This window comes from Triticum urartu, chromosome 3 (assembly GCF_003073215.2).
Source record: "Triticum urartu cultivar G1812 chromosome 3, Tu2.1, whole genome shotgun sequence".
NCBI lineage: Eukaryota > Viridiplantae > Streptophyta > Magnoliopsida > Poales > Poaceae > Triticum > Triticum urartu.
The window spans coordinates 40,910,662-40,938,347 of NC_053024.1; the positions used below are offsets into that span (position 1 = coordinate 40,910,662).

The 27,686-nt window shown below is 46.2% G+C and overlaps 1 protein-coding gene across 1 annotated transcript; it reads left to right on the top strand.

Moving 5' to 3' along the window:
- The first annotated feature begins 8,992 nt into the window (after positions 1-8,992).
- Positions 8,993-10,009, top strand: LOC125547854 (putative F-box/LRR-repeat protein 23). Its single transcript, XM_048711604.1, has 2 exons — positions 8,993-9,356; positions 9,451-10,009. Exons 1-2 carry the CDS (start codon positions 9,034-9,036, stop codon positions 9,950-9,952), a joined length of 825 nt encoding a protein of 274 aa, XP_048567561.1. The 5' UTR covers positions 8,993-9,033; the 3' UTR covers positions 9,953-10,009.
- The last annotated feature ends 17,677 nt before the right edge of the window (positions 10,010-27,686 follow it).

Genomic DNA, 27,686 nt, shown 5'->3' on the forward strand with positions numbered 1-27,686 from the left:
TCTGGCTTTGTACGGCCGCAAGTTGATGAAGTCAAGGGCGGGGTCGAAGATCTCCACGTAGAAGTACGATTTCTGCCACAGTTTGACCGACTGTAACAGCTTGATGGCGGGGAAGGCATTCTTCACGGACGGGAGGCGCACCGCGACGAAGGCGCCGCACTGGGCCGCCTTCTCCCTGGCGAAGGTGCCCAGCATGGTGTAGAAGAATGCTCCCCACAGCTCGATGGTGGGGAGGATGTCGAGGTAGCCTTCGCACATCGTGACGAAGGCGGACAGCAGCGTCACGGTGTTGGGCGTCAGATGATGCGGCTGGAGGTGGTAGAAGTTGAGGAAGGAGTGGAAGAATCCGCTCGCCGGCAGGCCGAATCCGCGGAGGAAGTGCAAGTGGAAGATAACCCGCTCGCCTCCTAGCGGCGCCGGCGAGATCTCTGCCACCGGCGGCACGCGCACCTTGACGTAGTTCGCACTGGGCAGCCGCCGTGTGGCGCGAAGAAAGGCGAGGTGGTCGTCGATGACGACCGAGCCATCCCAGTCCCCTCCCTTCCCGCGCGTCATGGAGTCTGAGCACAGCGGGGAAGTGGCGCCACGGTAGAGCAAGAAGCTCAGCGTGGAGGAGGTTGACGGCGACGAGCTGCGGCAGCGCTTCGGCGGGGCGCACCAGTGCGGCAACAGCAAGAAGAGGAGGAGGTCGAAAATGGAAAAGGGGAGGAGGGTGCGCGTGCTCCGCCGCTCCCCCTTCCCCCCATACTTATAGCCCCTCGGCTGCGAAGTCGAGGGGGCGGGGCGTGGGATCGTGGGATTAACTGCGCCCACGCCCCACGCCCCCACGATTATTGCGAGAGTTACTACACGTAGTAACTCTGCGCGGAATCGCAACGGTCCGCCTCGGCAGCAGCGGATCCACCCGCGCGCCGAGGCCCGGTCGTAGCGGGCCCAGCCTGCTATCGCGTCCCATCGCGTGCGTGGGCTGGCAGGCTGGCTCAGATATCTGGCGCTGCGTGGCGCGCTCGCAATGGGAGGTGGGCTAGAAGCTTAGAAGGCACGCCACCTGATTCCCTCCCTGACAATTCAAAGTCACCCGGCCAATCCGCCTAGTCATGACCGACTCCCGGCGGGTGGCCTATCAGAAGACGGATGAAGCAAGAGCGCTCAGAGAAGGAAACTAATGAGGCACCTCGACTTGTCAGCCGCGACACCTCACCAGCTTCCGTGACTACTGTCGGAGTAATGAGCCACGGGTAGCCTAACCCGAGTCCCTGAGTATTTCAAGACATCGGGCCGGCAGCGCCCCTCAAGCGTCGAGGACGAAGCGCCACCTTCTGGTGGTCGGCTGGCTCAAGAGGCCGGCTGCCAGAGGACGGCCAAACACCAGAAGACGACCCCAAGTCAAGCCGCCTCCCAGCAGGCAGCCTCCCGAGAGGCCGGCTCCTAGCAGGCGGCCCACAGCGCCCTCAAAGTTTGCGCCCCCATGAAAAAGACAAGACAGGATGCGGCAACAGTATAGCCCATCACCCCCATATCCAGGGCAGCGCACGGCCACAGTGTCCCGTACCAGCCGAGATCTCCGCACGGCGCGGCACTGTTGCCATCCCACCCTTGACGTCACCCCTGTCAGGTGGAACCCTGTTCCCACGACGGCCTGTCGGTATGGCCTACAGGCGACGGGCCCTACCAGGAAGCGAGAGCCCGGAGGGCGGCAGCACCTGACCAGTCAGACCCAAGGGAGGCCAGCCTCTAGCAGGCGGCCCACTCTTCCCTCGGAGTCCACGCGCCATTAACCAGACAAGACACGGTGTGGCTACAGTGATCTCCCGCCAGACGGCGAGACTGTAGCCACGCCCCCCTCGACCAAGCATGCATCATTAGCATTACGGCTACAGTAACAAGAATTCGGCCGGACCCGCAAGCGGCACAGGCGGCCTGTTGGCTCCGTAGCATACCAACCAGCGAGGCCCCCCAGGCGGCGGGCCCCATCGGCCGGCGGAGGAGCCAGCGACAGGAGACACTGACAGCCGGGTCCTACACCCGGCCAGATTACCATTGTACCCCTGGGGGTAGGCCTATATAAACCCCTAGGGCACCCATGCAAAGGGTTCCCAATCCAGTTAGATCTAGACACCACATAGAGAGAGAGGAGAGCTAGGCCTGCTTTCTTATACCCCAAGCATACAGCTCGAGGAGCACCATTGTACTTGCTAGCGCCTTAGTGATCATGCAGAGACCCCGCAGGACAGGACTATGGGTATTATCTCCTAGGAGAGCCCCGAACCTAGGTAAGATTCGCCGGCGTGCATGTCTTCGCCTAATCCCGTTTCCTGGCACCGACGACGTCCTACTAGCCCCCCTCATGATTAGCCATCCTTTGGCATATGTCGCACCAAACCCCCGACAATGGCCCATGTTTTAATTCCATACTACTGACCATGATTAGCGCCTAGAGTTGAGGAGACCACGGTTGGACAGTTTTTTATTTTCCAATCTTTATTTTATTTCACATAAGTGCCTTACAATGGAGATTACCTTATATGACCGTTCAAACGTAACCAAGCTGAATCACATGATAGTATTTGCACATACATGCAACTCAGCATGCTTGTACCTCATGCGGTAGCGTAGAGCACAATTTTTATGTTGGTATATATAAGTTGTATTCATTTGTATGACTGTTTAAATTGTATACCGTGCTGAATCTAATCACACTTGCACATCCATTGAACCCAGATGCTTCTTTGCCGCCATATGAGGAGTTCATAAATGGATTAAACATGCAGCAAAGGATGTACATCCAGTTGATAGGACTGAGTGGACTTCTCAAGACACCTAGCATCAAAATTAGACGTGTATTGTGCCTGGCCAACGCTAATTCATATGACGCAGAGCAGGATGCCTTTATCATCAATGGGATACCATGTAGGATCACACTGGAAAATGTAGCGCATATAACAGGCATGCCCTGCCATGGGAAGAAGCACGTCCCTTCAAATCTTGATGATAATATGGAGTTGTGGAAGAAACTGAAAGATCGTAAGGACACCAAAATAACTTTCAAAGGATTGCTAGCCAAGATGAAAGTCGACGGCACACCAAATTTTGTTAGGCAATTTGTCTTGTACACCATAGGCAAATATGTATGCCGAACATAAAAGGAGTATGTGGATAACAAATATATTGGGATTGTTAGAAATGTTGAGACAATAAAGGGCACAAATCTTGGACAGCTAACGCTTGACTATCTTATGAATAGCGTAAAGAATTTTGTATATGGTGAGGCAATTCTGGAGGGGAATCTACCACTACTGCAGGTAATTCGTAGTAGTACAATTATCAGTTACCTAACATACATTACATAATGTACAAGAATGTTTGTAAACTGCTTTTGTTGTCATGCAGACAAGGTACTACAAGAAGTTTAGAGTGCACCAATTGGACTCTAGCATCTCGTATGAATCAAGATTAAGGCCACTGATCCAGAACTGGAACGAGGAGAAGGCAAAAAAGGTTGACAATATAATCCAAAATAATTATCTGGGGGTTGGAGAGGTAAAATGTCAGCACATTGTCTGAATTATGTAACATATATATTTTCTAAATCATACTAATGACACTAAATTGCAGTATGTTGAGGACCTAATGAGGCCTTTCATTCTAGCACGAGATGGTATGCTGGCCAAACCGAAGACTGACGCTCAGGTAAATGAGTTACATCATGCACAAATATATATTGTAACATTCCAACTAGTATGAAGTTATATGATTGTAACTGTTTCAAAGTCTCAGATTAAGGTACTCGTCAGACGTGTATTGACTGATTTGCAAGAAGTTGCCTCCCTCATGCGGGAGGCCAGTGCAGAACAAGTCGATAGGATGTGCACCCTTGAAAAGAAAATGGATGAGTGCCTTAGGCGTACCCGTACAAATGGCAAGCTCACGAAGGACCTCATCAAAGAATTGAACGTAAGCCTAGAATTATGAGATTAGTATATATAATTGGAAATTTACGTGTATAAGTTTTTTTATAAATTAGTTTACTACGAAAACACCCCAGACTAACATGTATTTTTTAAAGAAAAAACGCGATGAAATATTTTCAGGAGTGGAGGACATACATCTATCTGACCTTGGGGCACCTTCACACCTAATGGAGGCCTTTGTTGAGAATGCTGAGCAGGCTTCTGATCAGGGGAAACAAAAGGATGTCACGGAGGTCGCTGCTAAGCACGATTCTAAGCAGGGAATAAAAATGATGACATGGAGCCCCCATGAAGAACCTTGATGAAGATTCTGACGTACGCATGCATGCTAACTTAATTATGAAATAATCAATGTCGTTTCAGAAATAACATGTGATCTTCCACGTACAGGACGAAGCATTCGAAAGAGCTGTTGTAAAAATCAAACAGGATCTCAGTGGTGTTCATAAGCTTTTGAAAGAGGTGGATGATATCGAGGGAGCTCCTAGTTTTGATAAGCAAATGCATTCCAAAGCCACCACAAGCCTTGAAGATTTCCAGGTGATGCACATTTTACCTATAATTGAGCAAGAATCTTCTAAAGGCTAACCCGCGGTTTATTTCGTATGACAGAATCCGTTCAACAGACGGGGTAAGTAGCACTCTATGAAGGCTATGGGATCGTGAGATCCTGAAGAGCCCCATGCCTTCACAGATGATGACAGCCATGATGAATCCTTTCGAAAGCAGCAACAAGTAAGTGTGGTTGAATCGACGCCACCAAATCATGGGGGCGAAAAGAAAAGGATGGTATTGCAATTATTTAAGAATGACGAGTATGCTTCGTACGATACTGAGAAGAAAAAAAAGGAAAAACAAGACTCCATCAGAGTGTACAAATGATTCGGAGGACACGAACAATAAAAAGAGGAAAATCGGCTCTAGCAACTTAAAAAAGAGGTCAGAAGTTCCTGTAACCCAGAGGGACCAGCTAGACGTGGTTCGACCGGATTTCGTGGCGTCACTGATCAACACTACAAATTGTGAAAAACAAATGGTCTTAGTTGATGACATTGTTGTGCTATCAAAGCATTTGCAATGCCTCACCCATAAAGATGAAAATGAAGATGGCGTATGGTTGGGTGACGAAGTAAGATAGCATTTCACAAATTAGTTTATGAAGTTTCAATTTTGTACAATACAATTAACTTGATTATTGTTGTAGGTGGTTGATACTGCGATCCAGCTCATGCGTCATGATGAACCAATTGACACAAGGGACGGCCAACTGGTTTACATTGAGAGGGTGGCCGGTGTCGCTAAGCTCGAAAGAGATGGTAGGATAGAGGAGTGCTACGAGGACGCTTTGGCAGGCATTCCTGGAACAACACAAGGCACCACCTACTTGAAACATGATATAGTATTTTAACCTGACGTAGAATAGATTTTTTATTACTATGCACGTTGATCTAATTATCTGTGCACTCCGGGTTTTCCTACCTACGAACAGTTTAAACGTCCACTGGTTCCTTGTAGTCGTAAACCCTAGAAGGAAGGAGATTCAGGTTCTTGATTCACTTTTCCAATGTATGGTACCCAGAGAAGTAAATAACGTGGTGAGAATTTCAACATAATTAATTATAACAAAGGATTTAACATCGTATGTAAATATTAGTTGTAGGCAACTTCTCATCCCATTGGGCTTGCAGGTACGTGGGATGAAAGCACATCTGAGAGCGGTGATGCGAGTCAATGGGATAGAAAGCAATGCATGGGAAGACATTAACGTGACGCAGTGGCCAGTACGGAATATTAATGTGCCAAAATCTGATGAGACGTCAGTCAACAACATTAGCTCTTGTTTTTGTTTTAGATTGTTAATATCTGAAATGCTGATCTAACAACATAAAATGTTGCAGTTCCTATTGTGCACTGTACATGCTGAAGAACATCGAATTATTTACGGGAGTAAAACTGAGGTTGCAATATGACGAAGTACGTAGAGTAACACCTAAAATTCTGTCATTTTTTGAAACGTATGGAACGATACTAGCATATCCTCGCATGCAGGCCTACATCGACAAATTCAGAAGAGAGCTACCTGTTGTGCTTGTCGATTCACCCTACAACAAAATGAAATACATGAATAGGTTCAAGCAGTACCATGCTAGGCTATCTGATGCAGCTGCGGTTGAAGACGACGAGGATGCAAGCAGTTAGTCCAGTATTGTGGTTCATTCTTACATGTGGAGTGTACACTTGGCCATAAAGCGATGGAGTAGGGTGTGGTTGGGTTTTTGTCCTGAAGAAGGTTTCCTAGCATTGTGTTAGTCATTTGCGGATGAGTCAAGTTGTGAAACTTCAATAATATTGGTTACAATACTTTGCTTGAAATAAATTTGGTCTCTACGGGATCTCGTAGAAATCTATATTTGCTTTTTACAACCATGTGACAGTAACAGTGCCTGGGAAAGGTTCGGACCAATTACAGTGCATGGGCAACCCTAGAAGAATAATGGATTATGACATGACTATTTTCATACGAGAGAAAAAGGTACGAGCATGAGCATAGCCTCACAACAGAAGAAAAAATACTGCATGAATCAACACGCAATTCCAGAAAACGGCACAGTCAATGTCTCGTAGGCAGGCTGCAAAGCCAAAAAAAGAGAGCATCAGGATAACCAGAGTAAAGCACGTACCATAGGGGGCCTCTGCAGGTGCTGCAACGACCATGGTATGGCATGGTAGGACGTGCGCTGAATTGAAGGGATCACCTTCAGGAGCACAGTGGGGTGGCCATGATACATCCATCCTGACTCAGCGAATCACATAGCATGTTCTGTCATAGCCCTGCAAAACAGAGGAAAGATTACTACTTGTACTAACCTTGTCAAGTGTGTGCATGTAACAAATGTTGGACATAACTAAACACGGAAGAATGAAATGCAACATAAGGAAGAATCGAATGCTCATTCCTTTCTCTCTGCTTTTTGCGAGGATCATTACTCTCGGCGTAACAAGGCTAAAACATCATAATAAGAATTAACACCAATGTTCAAACGGTGGATATCCCATGTGAATCTAATTTTTCTTATAAAGCACATGACAAGTCTGTTTATCCCAGTCCAGCAATTGCACAAGAAGAAGCGAGCATCATACATATTGAGCAACATAAGCTATGAATTGTTTATAGTACATTCCAAAATTAATAGCTTATCATCTCTATTGATATCCAAATCTCACCTCTCAGCCAAATTGAAAGAATACATGTTGAATGAAATGTATAAGTGTATGAATGCAACGATTGAACGTTCATAGATCTTGCAGTCGGGGCTGGATGAATGGGGCTGGACGTCGAGGCCGGCGGCCGGCTTCATCTAGTCCCACAGAACATGATCCATACCCAACCACATTGCCTTCGGACGAGATGCATGGCCAGATCAAAGCTGTGGCCATGGCAGAGAGATGTAGAGAACGCAAGCAACCAATTGGGGTGTGGGAAAGAGGTTGCCTATAACCTTGTGGTTGTAGGCACCCGCGTGGAGGACTGGAAGGTGGGATAGCGCCGAATCTTCGCCGGCAGCCGCCGCGGAGAGGGAAGTGTGCCTCCTCTCGTGTTCTCCGTTGAAAAGGTTGCTCTGAGATCGCGAGGGAATTGGGGTGGAGGGAGAGAGGGGCCACGACGCGCGGCTGGATCCTGCCGGCGGGGATTAAGAGTCATTTTACCCTAGCGGCGGCGAGGAATAAAACCCTAGCGGCGGCGAGGAATAAACCCTACCGAACGGGATAAAAATCGAACCGAAAATAGCCCTGAAATTTGTATCGAGAATACCCTTGAAATATTTGGGAGGGAAAATCTAATCAATTCGAAATATTTTTTCTCCCGAAAATGCCCCTCGGGGTCTGACATAATACACGTGACATCAGCGTATTGCATCGGATTTGGACCATCGAATTTGCTCCGACGGACGGTCCATATCGTCCGGATGCATTGTAAAATGACCCGAGGAAGAAACGATAAACCATGTGCTACTAACATGCGTGTTTGCCAGATCGGTATGGGCTGTCATATGTGGGCAAGTTGGACTGGACGCCGACAGCACAGGACACCCTTGGCCTGTGGCTACGGGAGAAGCAAGAGCCACATAACCTACGAAGGAAGGATCTGCATACAATTTTCATTCTAACACTTTGGGAACTGTGGAAGCATCGCAATGCGATTGTGTTCGACGGAGCGTCTCCTTCGATGAGTGTGCTCCTGAGTAGGGTGAGGTCCGAGGGCATGACTTGGCTGAGTGCCGGGAAGTTTAAAGGCAATGTTGATCCTTTCTTTCATGGATTGCTTAGGTAGGCTAGTAGTAAGGAATGAGTTGTAACGAACCCTTGTAAGAGTGTGGTTTTTTGTAGCTCACACTACACGGCACCCCTTATCTTTGCCATCCATTTATGCATCAAGATCCGTGCAAACACATTTGTCTTTTTTGTTTCTCTCAAACGACACAACGTATGAACTTCAAATTTTGCAGAACAACAATACATTCTAACTACAATATAGGAAAAAACTTTCAGATTTTTTCATGCATTTTAAATACTTGAAATAATATTTTTATTCAAAGAAAATCTCATTTTGTATATTTATATCAGACCAAAAAATCTGAAAGTTTTTTCACACATTGATGTTCTAATGTTTGTTCGATCTGCAAAGTTTGAAGTTTATATGTTGTTTCATTTTCGAAAAACAAAAAAGAGAAATCTTCTTATTGTTAGTTAGTTGGAGAGTATGGATCTCAAAGTAAGGCTGAAGGGTTGAGGATAAGAGGTTCCATGTAGCCTGAGCTACAAAGAAACTTTGTGTTGTAAACTATGGTGGAGGTACTCTTTTGCCTTTCTTCTTTAATATATAATATGGACAACGCATGATCAAAGTCCCGAGGCGTCAAGCGTTGAAGTCGAGGGTTCCCGAGGAGATATCCTTCCCGAGGCCGTCTCCCCAGGTGCGACCTGCGACGGCTCGCTTCCTCGTCCTCCCAATACGAGGGCTGGCGGTACCTACCTGGCTTGTTTCGGGCGCTCGCAAGAAATGGAGGCGCAGCGAGACGCCGCCGCTAGGGACTGGTCGGAGCTGCCTCTTGACGCGCTGTCCTCGATCTTCATCAAGCTCGGCGCCGTCGAGATTCTCATGGGCGCCGGTCTTGTGTGCCACTCGTGGCTCCACGCGGCCAAGGTTCTGCCCGATCTGTGGAGATCCGTGATCATGGTGCGTGACGCCGTGGTAGCTGACAAGGACGAAAGCGTCCTGTGCGCAATGGCGAAGGTGGCGCTGGACCGCTCCGACGGACAGCTCAAGGTGTTCTTGGCCAAGCAGTTTGTCACGGATGAGCTCCTCAACTACATAGGGGACAGGTACATCAGTCTCTACCCCTTGTTCAAATTACATGCGTGTGATCCGAACGTGCGCGCGTCACTGAACTCATATTGGTTCGATCTTGGCATGCAGGTCGCCTTCCCTGAAGAGCATTGGCCTCATATCCTGCCCCGACGTCACCAACCAAGGGTTCACCCATCTGACAACCAGGTCCCCGCTGCTAGAAGACCTCGTGCTTGTCCACTGTCGTAACGTCGGCGGCGACGCGTACGAGGCCACCGGCGTGGCATGCGGAGCAACCCTGAAGCGTCTCGTGCTGCGTAAAGGGTGGTATGACCAGAGAGGCGGCGCGCTTGGAATCGCGACGATGCGCGAGCTGCGGGACCTTTCTCTCGTCGGCAGCGACATCACCACGGACGAGCTGGCGGCCGTCGTCGACGCCTGTCCTCACCTGGAGCGCCTCCGCGTGAACGACTGCTACAACGTCGTCGTGGACGACGCCCTGCGAGCCAAGTGCGCCGGCATCAAGGACCTGACGCTCCCCTCTGTGCAGGACGCGCAGGCGAGGTACTACCTTGACGACTATGATGAGCCGTTGAGCAGTCGCGATGTCGATGGTTGGGGCTCTGACTAAATTTACGCGCCGATTCGTTCATGGCAGCCGCGTGCAGTTTACATGTATCCTAGTACTCCTGAGAGACAACGTATCATCACGTTGCTACTTAATGTTCTTATCCAGTGTGATCGCTGCCATTGATTCCGGCCTGGTCAAGATGGATGAATTCGAAACTTCATGTGTGCATGTTCCTGACATGTACACCGCTGCTATTCTAATTAAAGTAGGAGTAGTATAAAACAGGTGCACCAATGTATTGCAGGCAGTTCATCCTACTAGGTAATACCAAACCAGTGTAAACCAGAAGCACCTGTTGACGTATAATGTGTTCCCTAGTCTCTTCTATCAGATCGGTCTTTTGGTTACATTGACTAGAGCATGCACTTCTACATGGTATCAGAGCCAAGAGGTCTTGAGTTCAAGACCCGGCTGGCGCAATTAAATTGCAACCCAACCAAAACAGTGTATCTTAACTTGATAATAACTTGTGAACCGGATGCAGGACTGACCAGATGTATCTTCAGTTATGTGACTTAAATATCTTTGTGCCTTATGTGCTGTGGGATGCCCCCTCTAGTATTCTTTGTTTCCACAATGTAAGGCCTCTCATCTCGTAAGTCCAAGATCAGATCATTGTCCCATTTTAACTCATTTGGTTGATCTAATGCATACGAAACATTCTGTTCAGAGTTTGGGATGAGACTTATTGGGACAGAGAAGGTTTGATTGTGTTGGCATAATAAAGTTCGTATTAAGAACATAGGTGATGTTCCATTTAGTCTCAATGATTGAAGGGACTCGCCAAAAATAATGACATGATGAAGAGAGCAACTCTATATTCATCAGGTGCCTGAAAAAAATGTTTGCATCAGTCACTTTGTTCCTATACTCTTAGATTATCATCAAATGGACAAAAGGCACAAACCATATGAACAAGATCATACATTCACAGTCCAAACAAGAATAAAAAATATAAGAAAGATATAGAAAGAAAAAGATATGCAAATGATCATGTCACAGTCAAGGTCCTGAATGGCTAAGGCTAATAAATCAGTTGGTTCGTTGCCATTGGCGATCTGACAGCTGCCACCGTACCCATCCCCTCTACCTCCATGTTAGCATCATATGGAAGGAAGAAACTGAAATTGCTCCTGCTAGTCCTCGTCGACCAACACACACCTGGTTGCCGCTCAGCTACAAACTCAATCGGTGCTCTTCCCTGCTCCTCGATCCTGGTCGCACCCTACAAAATCGTCACCCTCTCACCATCAGGTCAGACCACCACCGGCCCCCAGATCAGTTCACCGCCACGACACTATAATATAGAGTAATGTATAATAATTTGCCTTCTAGCCCTGCAAAGAAAATAGCACTTAGCTTTTAGTTCAATTTAAATCGTGAACATATTTACTTCTAAGAAAGAATGAAATCTGGGAGTGGATTAAATCCTAAAAAATAACTAATTAAAAAATATATTGACAAATTACACATAATGTAAACAAAACTTACACTCTTTCCATACTGTGAAAACAGCCATACTATAATTATAGTGCAATTTTAATAATAATAATTAGGATTTAAGTGTATTGATTAAAAATGAATTACATGTTAATCCCCTAAAACAAATTAAGTAGTAACATGATTACAACAAAGAACCACCGCTTACACAGAAAAATCCAACAGTCAAAAAAATGAATAAGCAAAAACAAGAAAACAAGATGACACATTAGCACAAGTAAGAAAATTAGACATCTTTTCTCGTGCCAATCAATTGTTTCACCCGTAAACAAATACTTATAAATATGAACTAGAATAATATACTAAATAATATCTAATCTATAAATGTTAACTTAACAAAGATAGAATCGTGAAAGTGGTGTTACTTGGAATAAAACCAAAAATGAAAATGAAAACACAACAACATTTATTCTAAGGAAGAAAGAATTAAGGGATTGATATTACCCTAAAAGAAGGAAAGAAAATGAAAAACTAATTAAAAAGGCCAAAATCAGCTTTAGAAGTAAATAGCACTGAACTTTTAGTACAAATTGAGATCATGAACAAACAGACAAAAGAACACGTGTATTTTTAAGAAAGCATGACTTATGGGAGTGGTTGAATCCTAAAAGGACAAGCAATTTTAAAATTTAATTTAAATAATACAACTATGCTTACCATGGTAAAATTACAAAGACTTAATGTCAAACTCTTTTCTTATATGCGAAAATTGGAATATATCAATAAATTACACAAAACTTGCACTCTTCCATATTGTGCAATACAAGCATAATTAAGTAGAATTTTAATAACTATTATGATTTAAGTGGATTAAATAAAAATCAATTTCATTTTACATCCCTAACACAAATTAAGGAGTGTCCGCTTATACACAAATAATACAACGGTCAAGTTGAATAAGCAACAACAACAAAATTAGGTTAAAAAATTAGCACAAGCGATCAACTAAGATGATTTTCCTAGTGGTGGGCACCTTTTTTACCACTAAAAAAGACATATAAATTATTAACTAAAACAAAAATATTATTTAAAATATAAGTTCCAATCTAAGGAAGATAGAATCAGGAAAGTGGTGTTGCCTGGAATAAAAACAAAAACAAAATTAAAATTAAAATAAAGCAACATTTATTCTAATGATAAAAGAATTAAAGGCATTGGTATTACCCTACAGAAGAAAGGAAATGAAAAAAGAATTAAAAAGGTCAAAAACAAATTTTAAAATGAAATAGAAGTTAGCTTTTGGTACAAATTTAGCTTATGAACAAAACAAAACAAATCAAGAAAAATGACTTATGGGAGTGGTTTAATCCTAAAAATAATGACATGAAATTTGTGAATAAACAAATATTATACAACTATGCCTACCATGGTCAAATCACAAAGACTTATTGTCAAACTCTTTTATTATATGCGGCAATTAGAATACATCAATAAATTGCACATAAATTACACAAAAACATGCACTCTTCTATATTGTGCAAAACAAGCGTAAAATAGTGCAATTTTAATAATAATTATGATTTAAGTGGATTAATTAAAAATGAATTCTATGTTAATTACCTAACACAAATTAAGTACTTATCGCTTATATAGAGAAAATCCAATGATTAAAAATCTGAGTAAGCAACACGAAAAAGCAGGTCGAAACATTAGCACAAGCGAGAAACATAGATGATTTTTCTAGTGGTAGTCACCTTTTTTACCACTAACAAAGACATATGAAAATATTAACTAAAAAAATTAACATATAAATTTCAATCCAAGGAAGAAAGAATCGTGACATCGGTGTTACCTGGAACAAAAAAAAAGAAAAGGAAAATAAACTTACATTTGTTCTAAGGAAGAATGAATTAAAGGCATTCCTATTACCCTAAAAAAGAGGAAAATGTTAAAAAGGCCAAAATAGTACTTACTTTTAGTACAAATTTAGATTATGAACAAAAACACAGAAGAACATATTTTTCTAAAGAAGAATGGCCTATGGGAGTGGTTTAACCTTTAAAAGTGGGTGTGTTCATGACTATGGCTTCCAAAAAATAAAATACACGCACCATGCGCGCATGCACGCAAGTACAATCAGGTACGCACAATATTGTTAGGATAGACAGCTACAGCGGACTGCTCTAGTAGCTAAGACGTGGGTTGTTCCCAAGTATACAAAACAAATCGACTGAGACTAAATAAATCATGAGATAACTGAAGGATAGCAAAAGGGCATGATGAAATCTCTGCATTCTTGGAGCCGGAAACATTCCATTCCTAAAAAGTAAGTGGGCCAGGAAAAGAGTGGATGCATTGTAGAAAAGAAATGACAAGGAAGCAAATGTTTACACGAAAAAAGAGTTATGAGAAATGGATGAGGCCTCCCTTGGTTCATAGGAATAGAAAGTCATAAAAAATGAGGTGGGATTTACCTCAGTTCCTATAGAAAAAAAAGATGTTATTGATTCATAGAATAGGAATTTTTTTCATTAAATCTGAGCTATTGTTTTTTTACTTTGAAATGTAAAAGATAGGAAGCAATCCTATATTGGAATATGAATCCATACCTACAAATCAAAGGGCTCTAAAGAAAATAATTCTATAAATTCTTTCATATAGATTTTTTTATAAAATTCCTAAAAACCAAAGGAGGCTTTCATTACTTTTGAAAGAAAAGAGGATGTGGAAACAAAGAGTGTTGAGTGGCTTATATGTGGAGATGAAATAGTAGTTATTTTCGTAGGAACGCTTGTTGGATGGCAAAGAAAAATAAGATAACTATGCTGAAGATACATGATGGAACCAATCCTCTTGATGCTTCATTTTAAGCCAATAAAATCCACCGTTTGTTAAAAAAGGGTATCTCTAGCCGAACACCTATAATTTAGCCCCTCAAATACCTTCACAAATATTAACTCCAATATGTAGATCTAGCGCCTTCGCATAATATCGTTGCGTGATGCCGTTGGGACGTTGCAACATGTCCTATCGGTGCACTACCATCACGGTTCTCCGGAGTGGAGCTCAACTACAACGCATAGAGTGGAGATCAAAGGTTTTCATAGTGATGATGGTGGCGACAACGGCTAGGGGTTGGGCCAGGCTGCATTCGGTGGAGGATGACCACAGTTGCTTGTAGTTGCCGGAGTCCTTAAACTTCATCTGAAAGTGAAATACAAATTTGTGGAACTTGTGAGAACTTTTGAAAATTCTGAAAGTTCATTTGAAAGTTTGGGGAAAATGTGGAAGTTCCCTTTGTGAAATTTGGCAAAAATAAATAAATTAAAGTTTATTTTCTAAAAGTTCGACCAAGCCTATATGAAAGTCTTTCTTTCCGAAAGCTCACCAAAGAATTTTGAAACTCCAATTTCTAAAAGTCTAACCATATGTTTATGGAATTTCCTTTTCTGAAAGCTTCGCCCAAAATCTTGTGAACTTCTTTAGTATTTTTATTGTACATAGTAATAAACAACTTTAAGAATTGTATACAGTGCAAAGAGGACAGCCCACACACACAGAGAAGGGGAGGAGCTTGGTCCAACTAGTACCACTTTGGTTCAAGATTTCATGTTGTGGCCACAAGCCAAAGATGAAGAACATTATGGGAAGGGGAAAGCGAGCTTTGCGGTCCAGGCTAAAATGACCGGAATGTCCTTCAACTTTGCTCTGACAAAAGTATGTTAATAACTACTGATAGATTTGAGTGTTCGATGCACATGGACGATCTCAAATGATACATATGATTATAGATTCAAAGAAAATAGTTCAAAATAATTTATTCCAAATGACATGATGCAAATTATTTCACATCATCAAGAATGTTCTTGCTATAGTAGTCTTTCCTGTCCAACATTGTACAATGCTAGAGTATTACTACAATTTTACACAAGCTCCTTCTGGAATCTGATTATATATATCCAGCTCAAAGGGCATTGTAGTCTTTTCGTCCTGCCGAGTGCCTACTCCGCCGTCACCCTCAACGACCCGTATCAATGCACCCGACACAACAAACTCGCGGAGCGGCGGCGAACCGGTCGAGCCGAAGCGGTGACGAGCCACCGGAGACGGCCTGAGTAGGTTAGGGTCGGGGGTGCGGGGTGCTAGTCGGTGCTGGAGGAGATGTCGTGGTCCGGGGTGTTTGGAGGGACGACCATGCTAGCGACGCCGGCCGGGGGTGGCCGGAAACGTTATTTGGGGCCAGGGCCAGCAGGTCGACGAGCGGGCGTGCCTGGTAGTCGTGGAAGCGGGCGGGGATGGAGGTGGGGTCGGGTGGGCTCAAGCGCTATCGCGCTCGAAAAATATTTTGCTGCACATTCAGGGTTTTTTTTGAGGTGACACACGGGGAGGTTGGCAGGTTGCTGCTGACGAGCAAGCGTCAAAATGGGCCCGGCCCAATAAGCCCGCGGAGCGGGGGCGTAACCGGCCAAGCTGGAGCACGACGCGGCTGTCTCGGCGGACGAGCTGTCGGAGACCGAGACAGCCTGATTAGATTAGGGTTGAGCGTGCGGGGGCTCGCCGGTGTCGGAGAAGATGCCATGGTGCGGGGTGTTTAGAGGGATGGCCGGGCTGGCGACGCCGGCCGCGGGTGGCCAGAAACGTCGGTGCCAGTGCCAGTGGTTCGACGGGCGGGCCCGCCTGGTGGCGGTGGAGGCTGGCGGGGATGGACGGCGGCGATGAGGTCGGCGGGATCGAGCGCGACAGCGCTCCACCTCGCATCTCGTTTAGGTTTCTTTCAGTTTCATGCTGAAAAATATTGCTGCACATCCGTAACTTTGTCTGTACAATTGTTGGGCTTGGCATACATAGAGAAACCACAAAAAGATTGACCAAACAGTATTTATTTCATTTTGTGTCCAGATGGTATGCAGACATTAGGCCAACTCCACCGCGCGACCCCAAACGGACGTCCGTTTTGTTCGGATTCTGTCCGTTTGGGTAGGGATTTGGGGTCGTGTCCTGAGATGCGATGGCCGTGCGCCCAGCGCGCGGACACATCCCGGCCACATCCTGTCCGCGTATTTTTCTTTACAAGTCCTTAACTTTTTTTTATCATTCATTTTTGGTAAATGACAATACATCATCACATTTTGACTAGTAAAGTAAGGCCAAAGAAAATAAAAACAACAAGAATACATTTTAGAAGATAGCCAACTTTCATAACTGCCCCCTTGAGTTGGGTTAAGGCCTTCTCGATGCACTCATTGTTTATCTGTGGAGGAGGCTCGATCTGGCATCCTCCTTTCTTCTTCAAGCCAGATGTAGATGTTGCTTCCTCACACCTAGTCTCATGTCTAGCCTCTAATCTAGCAAACAAGTGCACTTGTCTCTTTTACAGCCTCTATGCTAGCTAAAAGTGCACGAACATGTACTAAATTTCACTATATCAATATATCGATGTACTCTTATTTCCAATATCAAAACTTGCATCCATTCTACACAACAAAATTTAAAGTTAGCACAACTAGTCAAATCTAGAGCACAGACCAAAGCTAAAAAAGCGCATACCCTGTCGTTTAAGCACTTGATGAACACCCATCCGGGATGTTCCGGCGTTGTAGACACGCGGCGCACGACCATCCTTGGGCAGTAGTTGCACTTAATGAGTGGCAACGGTGCGCCGGCGAGCTTTTGGGCAAGCACCGAGCCCGGCCGACCGCCATTCGTGTATTTGTCGGCGGACCACCGATGGTGCAGATCCAAGCGGCTAGAGACACTAGTGCAGAACCGGGCAATAGCACCGGTTCGTAAGGCCCTTTAGTCCTAGTTCGGTAACCGGCACTAAAGTGTGGACACTAAAGGTCCCCCCCTTTAGTACCGGTTCAACACGAACCGGTGCTAAAGGGCAACCACGTCGCACGAGCCAGCTCTGGGGGCAGGGAGCCCTTTAGTACCGGTTGGTGATACCAACCGGTATTAAAAGGTTGGGGGTTTTGGGTTTATGATTTCTTTTTTATTTAATTTTGTGTTTTCCATTTAATTCTTTTTCATTTACTGGTATTTTACGATGCTACATATTGTACATGTTATGCATATATATAAATATAATTTCTAGTAGAACCGATCATATATATATATATATATATATATATATATATATATCATCGAATGTCTCACAACCACCATTAATTCACACATATATACACACATGTATATATGTATACAATTAGGTAGCTATATACAATTTCTCCTAATTGGTGCCTTCGGAGCCAGTGGCATTAGCCTAATTGGTGCCTTCGGAGCACGATGACAATTGGAAGTGGTTCATGGGGGCGGTAGCGGATAAAAGTATTCTCCTTTGGGATCTATGACCTGGTCGAGCAAAAATCTCGCTATTTCCTCTTGAATTGCTTCTATGCGGTCCTCTTCTAGGAGCTGCTCCCGCACCTCTTTGAACTGTTAAGAAGGAGATCAATATGCATGTGTATTAGTTGTGTGACTAGATATCGATAATGGTGTAAAAATTATGAATAGTCTTCTGACAAACGTACACACTCCTGTCTTTGAGATCTGCTCCTTTCGGACGCCATCATACGAATGTTCTCGCAAATGTAGTATGCACACAGATTATTTCCCGGCGCCAGCTTCAGGGCCTTTACGAGAATGAAATTTGATCAGATAATAATTAATCAAGCATGATAATTAAAGAGATGGCAGCTAGCTAGTTAGTACTACTTAATTACTTACCTTGGGTTGATACCATTTCAGCTTTCGTTTCCATTGGCCTGAAGTGACGCTGATGAACTTTTCCCAAACCCTGCCCGCCGACAAAGAAAATGAATAAAGGGGTTATTAAATAGTTCATATCAGGAAATGACGAACTAAATAGGCCGAGATATAGTTAATAATGATTGAAATTACCTGTTGACTATCCCAAACAAGATGGTGTAGTCACTTGCTTTTTTAAGTAGTGAGTCCAGTATTTCAACTGTTCCTTCATCAACTTTAATGATTAACAAGATCCAGTGAAATCTGCATGCACACATGTTTGCATGTCTTAATTAAGCGGGCATATGTAAGCAAAAATATGTAGCTAGCTAGTAGGCAAAAACAGAATTTGTAGTACAAGACAGTGTGACTCACTCAAAGTTGTAAGGAAGTAGTATATCTTCATTGGTATTGAGTGTGACGCCCCCGATTTGACCGTACACTAATCATGCACGCAAATGTGTACGATCAAGATCAAGGACTCACGGGAAGATATCACAACACAACTCTACAAATAAAATAAGTCATACAAGCATCATATTACAAGCCAGGGGCCTCAAGGGCTCGAATACAAGAGCTCGGTCATAGACGAGTCAGCGGAAGGAACAATATCTGAGTACAGACATAAGTTAAACAAGTTTGCCTTAAGAAGGCTAGCACAAACTGGGATACAGATCGAAAGAGGCGCAGGCCTCCTGCCTAGGATCCCCCTAACTACTCCTGGTCGTCGCCAGCGGGCATCACGTAGTAGTAGGCACCTCCCGAGTAGTAGTAGTAGTAGTAGTAGTAGTCGTCATCAACAGTGGCGTCTGGCTCCTGGGCTCCAACATCTGGTTGCGACAACCAGGTAGAAGGGATAGGGGGAAAAGAGGGAGAAAGCAACCGTGAGTACTCATCCAAAGTACTCGCAAGCAAGGAGCTATACTACATATGTATGCATTGGTATCAACTGGAATAAGGCTATTATATGTGGACTGAACTGCAGAAAGCCAGAATAAGGGGGGATAGCTAGTCCTTTCGAAGACTACGCTTCTGGCAGCCTCCATCTTGCAGCATGTAGAAGAGATTAGACTGAAGTCCTCCAAGTAGCATCGCATAGCATAATCCTAACCGATGATCCTCCCCTCGTCGCCCTGTGAGAGAGCGATCACCGGTTGTATCTGGCACTTGGAAGGGTGTGTTTTATTAAGTATCCGGTTCTAGTTGTCATAAGGTCAAGGTACAACTCCAAGTCGTCCTGTTACCGAAGATCACGGCTATTCGAATAGATTAACTTCCCTGCAGGGGTGCACCACATAACCCAACACGCTCGATCCCATTTGGCCGGACACACTTTCCTGGGTCATGCCCGGCCTCGGAAGATCAACACGTTGCAGCCCTACCTAGGCACAACAGAGAGGTCAGCACGCCGGTCTAAACCTAAGCGCACAGGGGTCTGGGCCCATCGCCCTTAGCACACCTGCACGTTGCGAACGCGGCCGGAAGCAGAACTAGCCCCCTTAATACAAGAGCAGGCTTACGTTCCAATCCGGCGCGCGCCGCTCAGTCGCTGACGTCACGAAGGCTTCGGCTGATACCACGACGCCGGGATACCCATAACTACTCCCACGTAGATGGTTAGTGCGTATAGACCAAATGGCCAGACTCAGATCAAATACTCAGATCTCGTTAAGCGTGTTACGTATCCGCGAACGCCGAACAGGGCCAGGCCCACCTCTCTCCTAGGTGGTCTGAACCTGCCCTGTCGCTCCGCCTCAAAGTAACAATCGGGGGCCGTCGGGAACCCAGGCCCACCTCTACCGGGATGGAGCCACCTGCCCCTTCAGCCCCCATCTCCGAACAGTATCACAGGTAAGGTAACTGTGTAAAGTATAATGTATATGCCCGTGATCACCTCCCGAAGTGATCACGGCCCAGTAGTATAGCATGGCAGACGGACAAGAGTGTAGGGCCACTGATGGAACACTAGCATCCTATACTAAGCAGTAGGATAGCAGGTAATGGTAACAACAGTAGTAGCAAGGACAGGCTATGCATCAGGATAGGAATAATGGAAAGCAGTAACATGCTACACTACTCTAATGCAAGCAGTATAGAGAAGAGTAGGCGATATTTGGTGATCAAAGGGGGGGGGCTTGCCTGGTTGCTCTGGCAAGAGAGAGGGATCGTCAACTCCGTAGTCGTACTGGGTAGCAGCGGCTTCGGTCTCGGTGTCTAGCGAGAGAAGAGGGGGAAGAAACAATAAATATTTAAGCAAGCAGATGCATAGCGATGCATGACATGACAAGTATCGGTGCTAGAGGTGCCCTAACGCGGTATGAGGTGATACCGGTGAAGGGGGGAACATCCGGGAAAGTATCCCCGGTGTTTCTCGTTTTCGGGCAGAGGAGCCGGAGGGGGAAAGTTGCGAGTTCGATAGGTTAGGGATGTGTGGCGGATAAACGGGCTGCGTATTCAAATTCGTCTCGTCGTTCTGAGCAACTTTCATGTACAAAGTATTTTGATCCGAGTTACGGTTTATTTTCTATGATTTATCAAAGTTTTATGTATTTCTAAAATTTATTTAATTAATTAAATCGAACATTATCCAGAATAGTGAAAGGTGATGTCAGCATGACATCACCATGACATCAGCAGGTCAAACTCAGTTGACTGGAGTCAAACATAACCAGTGGGACCCACCTGTCATTGAGACAAAGGTTAAATAGGATTTGTTTAAACTAAATAGGATTATTTAAGTGTGGGCCTCATTAGTCAGTGACAGATTAGTGTTTTAATTAGCAAGTTAATTAATCAGGATTAATTAACTAATTAATTAATTATTTTTAGTTATTTTTATATATATTTTTTTAAAATCTCTTTTTTTGTTAAAATGTTCTGGGCGTGGGGGCCCTTGATCAGTGGCCCTGGCTGGCCTAGCGGGCGCTGGGCAAGCGGATTAGTGGGCGGGCGCCCGTGGAGGCCGGACCTGGGCACGCACGGCACCAGGGGGCTCGGGCTCCACGGCTGGGCGCGGCCTCCGGCGAGGCCACCGGTCAGCGCAGAATGGAGGGGGGACCGCGGCCAGCGGCAGGAGCCCCGGACGCCGTGGAGCGACGAGGGCGGCGTCAGGGCGTGGCCGGGCGGAGGCGGGGTTGGCACGGCTGCGCGCAGACAGCAGCCGCAGCAACAACGCGGCGAGGGCAGTGGCTGGGCACGGGCGGCCAACGCGGTGACGGCAGCGCATGGAGTGTGGGCGCGCAGGGAGGTGGCCAGCGCGCGACAGCGGGTCACAGGTGCGGCAACCACGAGCTCCTCGGGAGCTCGGGCGCGACGGCGGGGGCGACCTACGGCGACAGGAGGGAAAGGAGATGGGAAAAAGGAGGAGGGGGCCTCACCGGGCCCTGTAGGTGTGCAATAGTGTGCGCGAGGAGGAGTCGGGGAGGCGCCGGAGCTCGAGGCGGCGGCGGTCGACGACGGGACGGCGACGGGGTGGCGATGACGACTAGCGACGGCGTCGGTTCGACGACGAGGCGAGGTCGCGGTCAGGCAGGTGTTGCGCAAAGGAGAGGAGGGCGAGGAGGAGTCCGGGAGGCGAGCATCGACGCGACGGGGTCGACAACGGCGGGCGTCAGGGCGGCGCGGTCGCCAGGTCTGCGCCCCCGATCTCGATCCAGATCGGGGGGAGGGAGAGAGTGGCGTGGGGAGAGTGGGTTAGGGATCGGGGAGTGGGGGGGTTAGTGGGGTTATAGGCCGAGGTGTGGGCCGGCCTGGGGTTGGCCTGGTGGGATGGCCAACTGGGCCACGAGGCCCACTTGGGGAGGGGGGTTTCTGTTTTTCCCTTTCCATTTCTTTTATTTTGGAAAAACAGGATAGCTACTGTTTTGGATGAAAACAAGGCATCAAAAGAGACCTTTGTTGAATGTGAAATTTAGCAAATAATTCAGGTACAACATTGTAGTGTTGCCTAAAAAGTTTCAGGGCCAATGGAATTGTTCAAGCATTTTTAGAAATTGGAAAGGTTAATAAATATGTTGTTGGACCACTAAATACAATTCCATGGGCACTTGGAAATCCAAAAGAGGTCGGTTCCAACATGACAATTATCCAGGGATTCTTTGCCACACATTGAACATTTTAGCTATCATGTTTTCTTTTAGCCTTTAATCTATTTTCGAATCTAAAGAGGTAAAAGTAGTTTCTAACTTAGTGTATCTAAATATACTACTGCCACATTAACTATGGACCCCAATAAAATAGGTTAGTATTTTGTTAATTGAAAAAGGCATGTAATTAATTGTTTTTGATACTGTCATAATTATTTTAGAGCCTTTAAACACTTCTTCAGAGTTTGGTTTCGCCACCACAATTACCTATGATTTTTCCGACACCTTTAGGACATTTTTGTTTTAGCATTTCAAAACTGTTGTTGCTTGCTTGATTTTGAATTTGAATTCGAATCGTTTTCGAACTAACGCAAGGTTAGCAACAGTAACCGAGGTGACGTGGCATCATTAGCAGAGGGTTACTGTAGCTTAATTATCCGGGTGTCACATTGAGGCACTTGAAGAACTCTAGCATGCTTTCCTCTACACTTTTTTCATAATATGGATCTAATTTCCATGTGTATTCATTAATGGTATTTGGGTCAATGAACCCAATGCCATAGCGTCCACCTTTTTTCATTTCATAAATCTTCATCCTGCATAATACCATAGAAAAAAATATAGTGAGGATAATTACAGGTAATGATTGATCAAAATGATCACTACAACTAGCTTGAGACTTAAATTACAGAAAGAAATCACTTACAGACAATAGCAACTGACGATAGATTTGTTGAGTGCGTCTTGATTGTATAACTGAAATAGTTCTGAATACTCAACGGACATAGTTTTCTCATGGTAGTAATGATCCTTCTTGACATTCACCATGAGGGACTCTCGATTGGAAATCTTGGTAATGTCCATGTACCATTGATGCAATTCATACATTCTCGTTGGGAGCTTCTTGACCTTGTCTGGCTCGACCAAAGGTTGGCCCCGGACATATTTCCGTTTTATTTCCTCCTCTCTAATCAGAGACATGGGCTCGATATCGAGGAGCTGTCCAACAGTGATCATGAGCCTTTTAGCCTACTCAATATGCTCCTCGGTTATTACCACATCGCCCAGCCCGGGAACGTTAACGGTTTGCCCACAATAATATTGAGCGCGCGTACTCTCATGTGTTGTTGGCACAACAAGTGGGGGGATTGATTGCGCCGCCTGTTCTCCCAGCTGGGGAACGGTTTTACCGCTCCTTTTGCCAGCTGATTTTCTCGAGCTCGAGCTCGCCTCTTTCTGTAGACGTGCTCGATTTAACTTCCTGAGGTGGCGCTCATAGCCTGTGTCAACAGGCTTGGGAGCTGGTGCTTTAGCCATAAGAATGAAGTGGTCAATCTTTTCCTCAGGCACTTTCTCCCATGGCGGCGGTGGCGGTTTCGGTGCAAAATGGGCTTCCACCTCGGCCTTCGATATGGCTGTGTTTTCCTCCTCGGACTTGTCATAAGGCCTCTGCGGAAGAGGCGTGAGGCTGCTTGGACCATATTGAAATCGCTTGCCTCCGCCTGTACCTCCAGTACTACCTCGACTTGTACAGCTACGCACCATAGCTGAGGCGGCTCTCTTCCGTGATTGCTGAGGCGGCGAAGACGGCTGACGTGGCTGAGTTGGAGGAGGAGGAGTGGCCTGAAGCTGTGTCGGACTTGGAGGAGGAGTGGCCTGACGCTTTTCCAGACTTGGAGGAGGAGGAGTGGCCTGAAGCTGTGCCGGACTTGGAGGAGGAGTGTCCTGACGCGTTGGTGGACTTGGAGGAGCGGGAGTCTGCTGACCCGGTGGCGGACTTCGACGAGGAGTCGGATGACGCGGTGTCGGTGGCCTTCGAAAGATGATGCAATCCTTTCTCCATAGGATGATACGATGGTTGGCCTCTCCCAGTGTGTGCTCCTCGTCACCTCCAGGAATGTCAAGCTCTAGCCCCAAATATTGGTCCACCACCTCATCAACCAAGACACGAGCATAGCCCGCTGGAATCGGGTTGCAATGGAAGGTTGCCTCGGGGGGATTTGTAAATGCAACGGCGTCCGCCACCTTCATGGATATGTTCTTCATTTTGAAGTGTAGCTCGCAGTTAGTGTTCTCCATGATGTCATCCACTGGGTAGCTATCCAGCAATGCGTCGCCCGGGGCGGAACCCACGCTGCTTCTCGGCATGGATGGGACGGTGCTATCCAATGCTGGATCATCCGCTAGTTGTTGCAGCTGCTGAGACCCACTTTGCTGGCTAAGTGAGTCGATCTGCTCCGACTGTCGCTGGAATTTGACTGCCAAGTCCGCGTGCGCTGATTCTAGGCCTTGAAGACGTTCATAGTCCAGCTTCCTCTGCTCCTCCTCCATCTTCCTCTTCTTCTCCTCCGCAATCTTCTGTCTCGCACGGGTTCTGTAGTCGGTGTTCCAGTCTGAAAACCCCTCATACCACGGAATAGTGCCCTTGCCTCGTGTTCTTCCCGGGTGTTCAGGATTTCCCAAGGCACGCGTAAGCTCGTCGTTCTCTCTGTTGGGCTCGAACACCCCCGATCGAGCCTCTTCTATTGCAACAAGTAGCTTATCTTCGGCTCCGTCCAGACATGCCTTCTTTGAAACTTTGCCTGTCTTCGGGTCCAACTCCCCCCCATGCGCATAGAACCAAGTACTGCACCTGGGGGGCCAGCTCAATGTTTCTGGAGTGACACCTGCATCCTCCATCTCTTTCTCAGACTTATCCCACTTAGGCATTCCCACCGCATAGCCACCTGGCCCATCTTATGGAACTTATCCTTTTTTGCGGCATTGGCCTTGTTTATTCTCGACCGTTCCTTAGATAATTCTAATTCCTTGAATTTCACGAAATCGTCCCAATGGGCACTTTGCTTCCCTAGTGTTCCCTTGAATACTGGAGTCTTCTTTCCTCCCTTGACGTACTGGTCCCATACACGATTCTTGTGGTTGTTGAATGCAACCGCCATCTTCCTAAGAGCAGCGTCCTTGACTTTCTCCACATCTGCATCTGTGAAATGATCTGGTAGGGTGAAATGTTCCATGAGTGTTTCCCAAAGCAGAAGTTTTTATCTGTCATCGACAAAAGTAAGATCTGGACGTGGCTTTGCTGGCTCTCTCCATTCTTTAAGGGAGATCGGGAGTTGGTCCTTCACAAGAACTCCGCACTGACGAATGAACTTGTCTGCAATCTTCTTAGGCGCTATTGGTTCGCCATTAGGTTTGATGGCCTCGATATTGTACTTTACGCCCTCCTTCAACTTTTTGTTCGGGCCTCGTACTGTACTGCTGCCTGAATATTTGCCCGATCTGGATGGCTGAAAGAAGAAAGATCGATTCATTAATATATATCTTCAAGTCATTTAAAATATGTGATGATCACCAGATGCCTGCTTATATAAATATACCTCGCCGGTCTTTGTTGTTTCAAGATCAACATTTTCTTCGTCATGTTCATAGTTCATGACTTCATCAATTCGGTCGTCGCGATCGAATATCATATCACCCTCCCCGGTGTTGTTTAGATATTCGGAGCCGTCATAATCTTCTTCATTCTGATCATCATCTGGCCCGCGAGGATTGCGTATGATATTGAACAGGGCCTCTTCTCCCTCTCTGCCGGTATTGTCCGCCATAGGTTTTATTTAACTAATCCAAAAGAAATATATTCAAATTACAATGCATGAATGCAATCAATTAATAAGGAAAAACTGAATCAATCATAGTACATAATAAGCATCATCGAATATAATCTCGAATACGTCGTCTCGAATAATAGATATAATCTCGAATACATTGTCTCGAATAATATATATAATCTCGAATAAATCATCTCGAATATTATATATCGAATACATCACTAGCTAGCTAGCTAGCTAATAAAGATCGAATACTAGAGAGTAATCTAGGCGGTGGACAACCAAAGTGAAGGAACCATCACTGGATCATAGCTCGGGTGATCTCCCCAAAGAACCTGCCAGGTATTGGAGAACCTGACGTCCATAGCAGCCATGTAGCGATGGACGTGCTCGTCCTCCTCCCTGACACGGCGATGTACCACCTCCGGCGGGGCCGGCTCCCTCCACACCAAAAGTGGCCCACGCAAACGCCACCAAAGGAGATGAGGGTCGACGATGGGACCCGGGGCCGGGTTCCTCACCAAGCGTCGTGCCCCTGAAGGTAGCACCTCCCAGTGCCAGCCCGGCGGAGCCCAGTCCCGGACATGGGTCCTCTGAAGCAGGACGTCCTCGCGAACGGGTCAACGGCGAGGATGCGGTCCGGGCATCGTCGACAACAAATACTATATGCAAATGTAACACTAATTATGCTATCATTGCATATGTCAAAATTATGTATGTTATTTCATACTAATTAAGCATCTAACACTAAAAACAGAAAAAACAACTTCTATACATCCATTAAAAAACAGAAAAACAACATTATATAAAAAAATCCATACTAATTAAACACTAATTATATCCATCTAACATGCATTCATACATATATACTAGTGAAAAAATAATAATCTAAAAAATCTAAACTAATTAAACATACAAAATACGTATATACTAATTAACTTAAGGAAATGTGTGTGTGTGTTCATCATGCTTGTGTGTGTATGGGCTCGGGGAGGGGTGGCGCCCATGGTGGCCGCCGAGGGCGAGGGCGAGGGGTTAGAGGGGGAGAGCTCACAGCGGGGCGACGGCGACGGCGAGGCGACGGCCGGGGGCAGCGACGGGCCGGGGCGTGACGGGGGCGGCGACGCGGGGACGGCGCGACGGGGACGGGCTCAGGGCGGAGACGGAGACGAGGGCGGCGACGGGGACAGGGCGGCGACGGGGATGGGGGCGGCGACGGCAACGGCGCGGGACGGGGGCGGCGACGGCGTCGATCGATCGGGGCGGGCGGTGCTTCAATGGGGAAACAGAGGGAGAATGAAATTTTTCAAAGTGATGTATATATAGAAGGCACCTTTAGTACCGGTTGGAGCCAACCGGTACTAAAGGCCTGTTTTGGCCAGGCCAAGCGGCGGGAAGGGCAGGCCTTTAGTACCGGGTGGTGGCTCCAACCGGTACTAAAGACCCCCCTCCTTTAGTACCGGTTGATGCCACGACCCGGTACTAAAGGGGGTGCGCTGCCAGGCGAGGGGCGCAGAAGTTTAGTCCCACCTCGCTAGCCAAAGGGCGCTCGCACCTGCTTATAAGCCCCGCCGCCGCTGCTGTCTCGAGCTCCTCTCTAAAGCAGGCCTTCTGGGCCTACCTCTGCTACTCTGCCCCGTGGGGCCTATTGGGCTTGCGGGCCTGCATCCTGGCCCAACAACAGGTTGGGTTTCTAGTCGTATGCAGGCCGTTGTGGCCCGTTAGGTGGGCTTTTTTCATTTAGTTTTTTTCTTTTCTACTTTATTTATTTTGTTTTTTTATTTTTAGTTGTTTTTTGCTGTATTTAGAGTTTCTTTGTGAATATTTTTGATAGTTTTTAGAAACTTTCAGTTA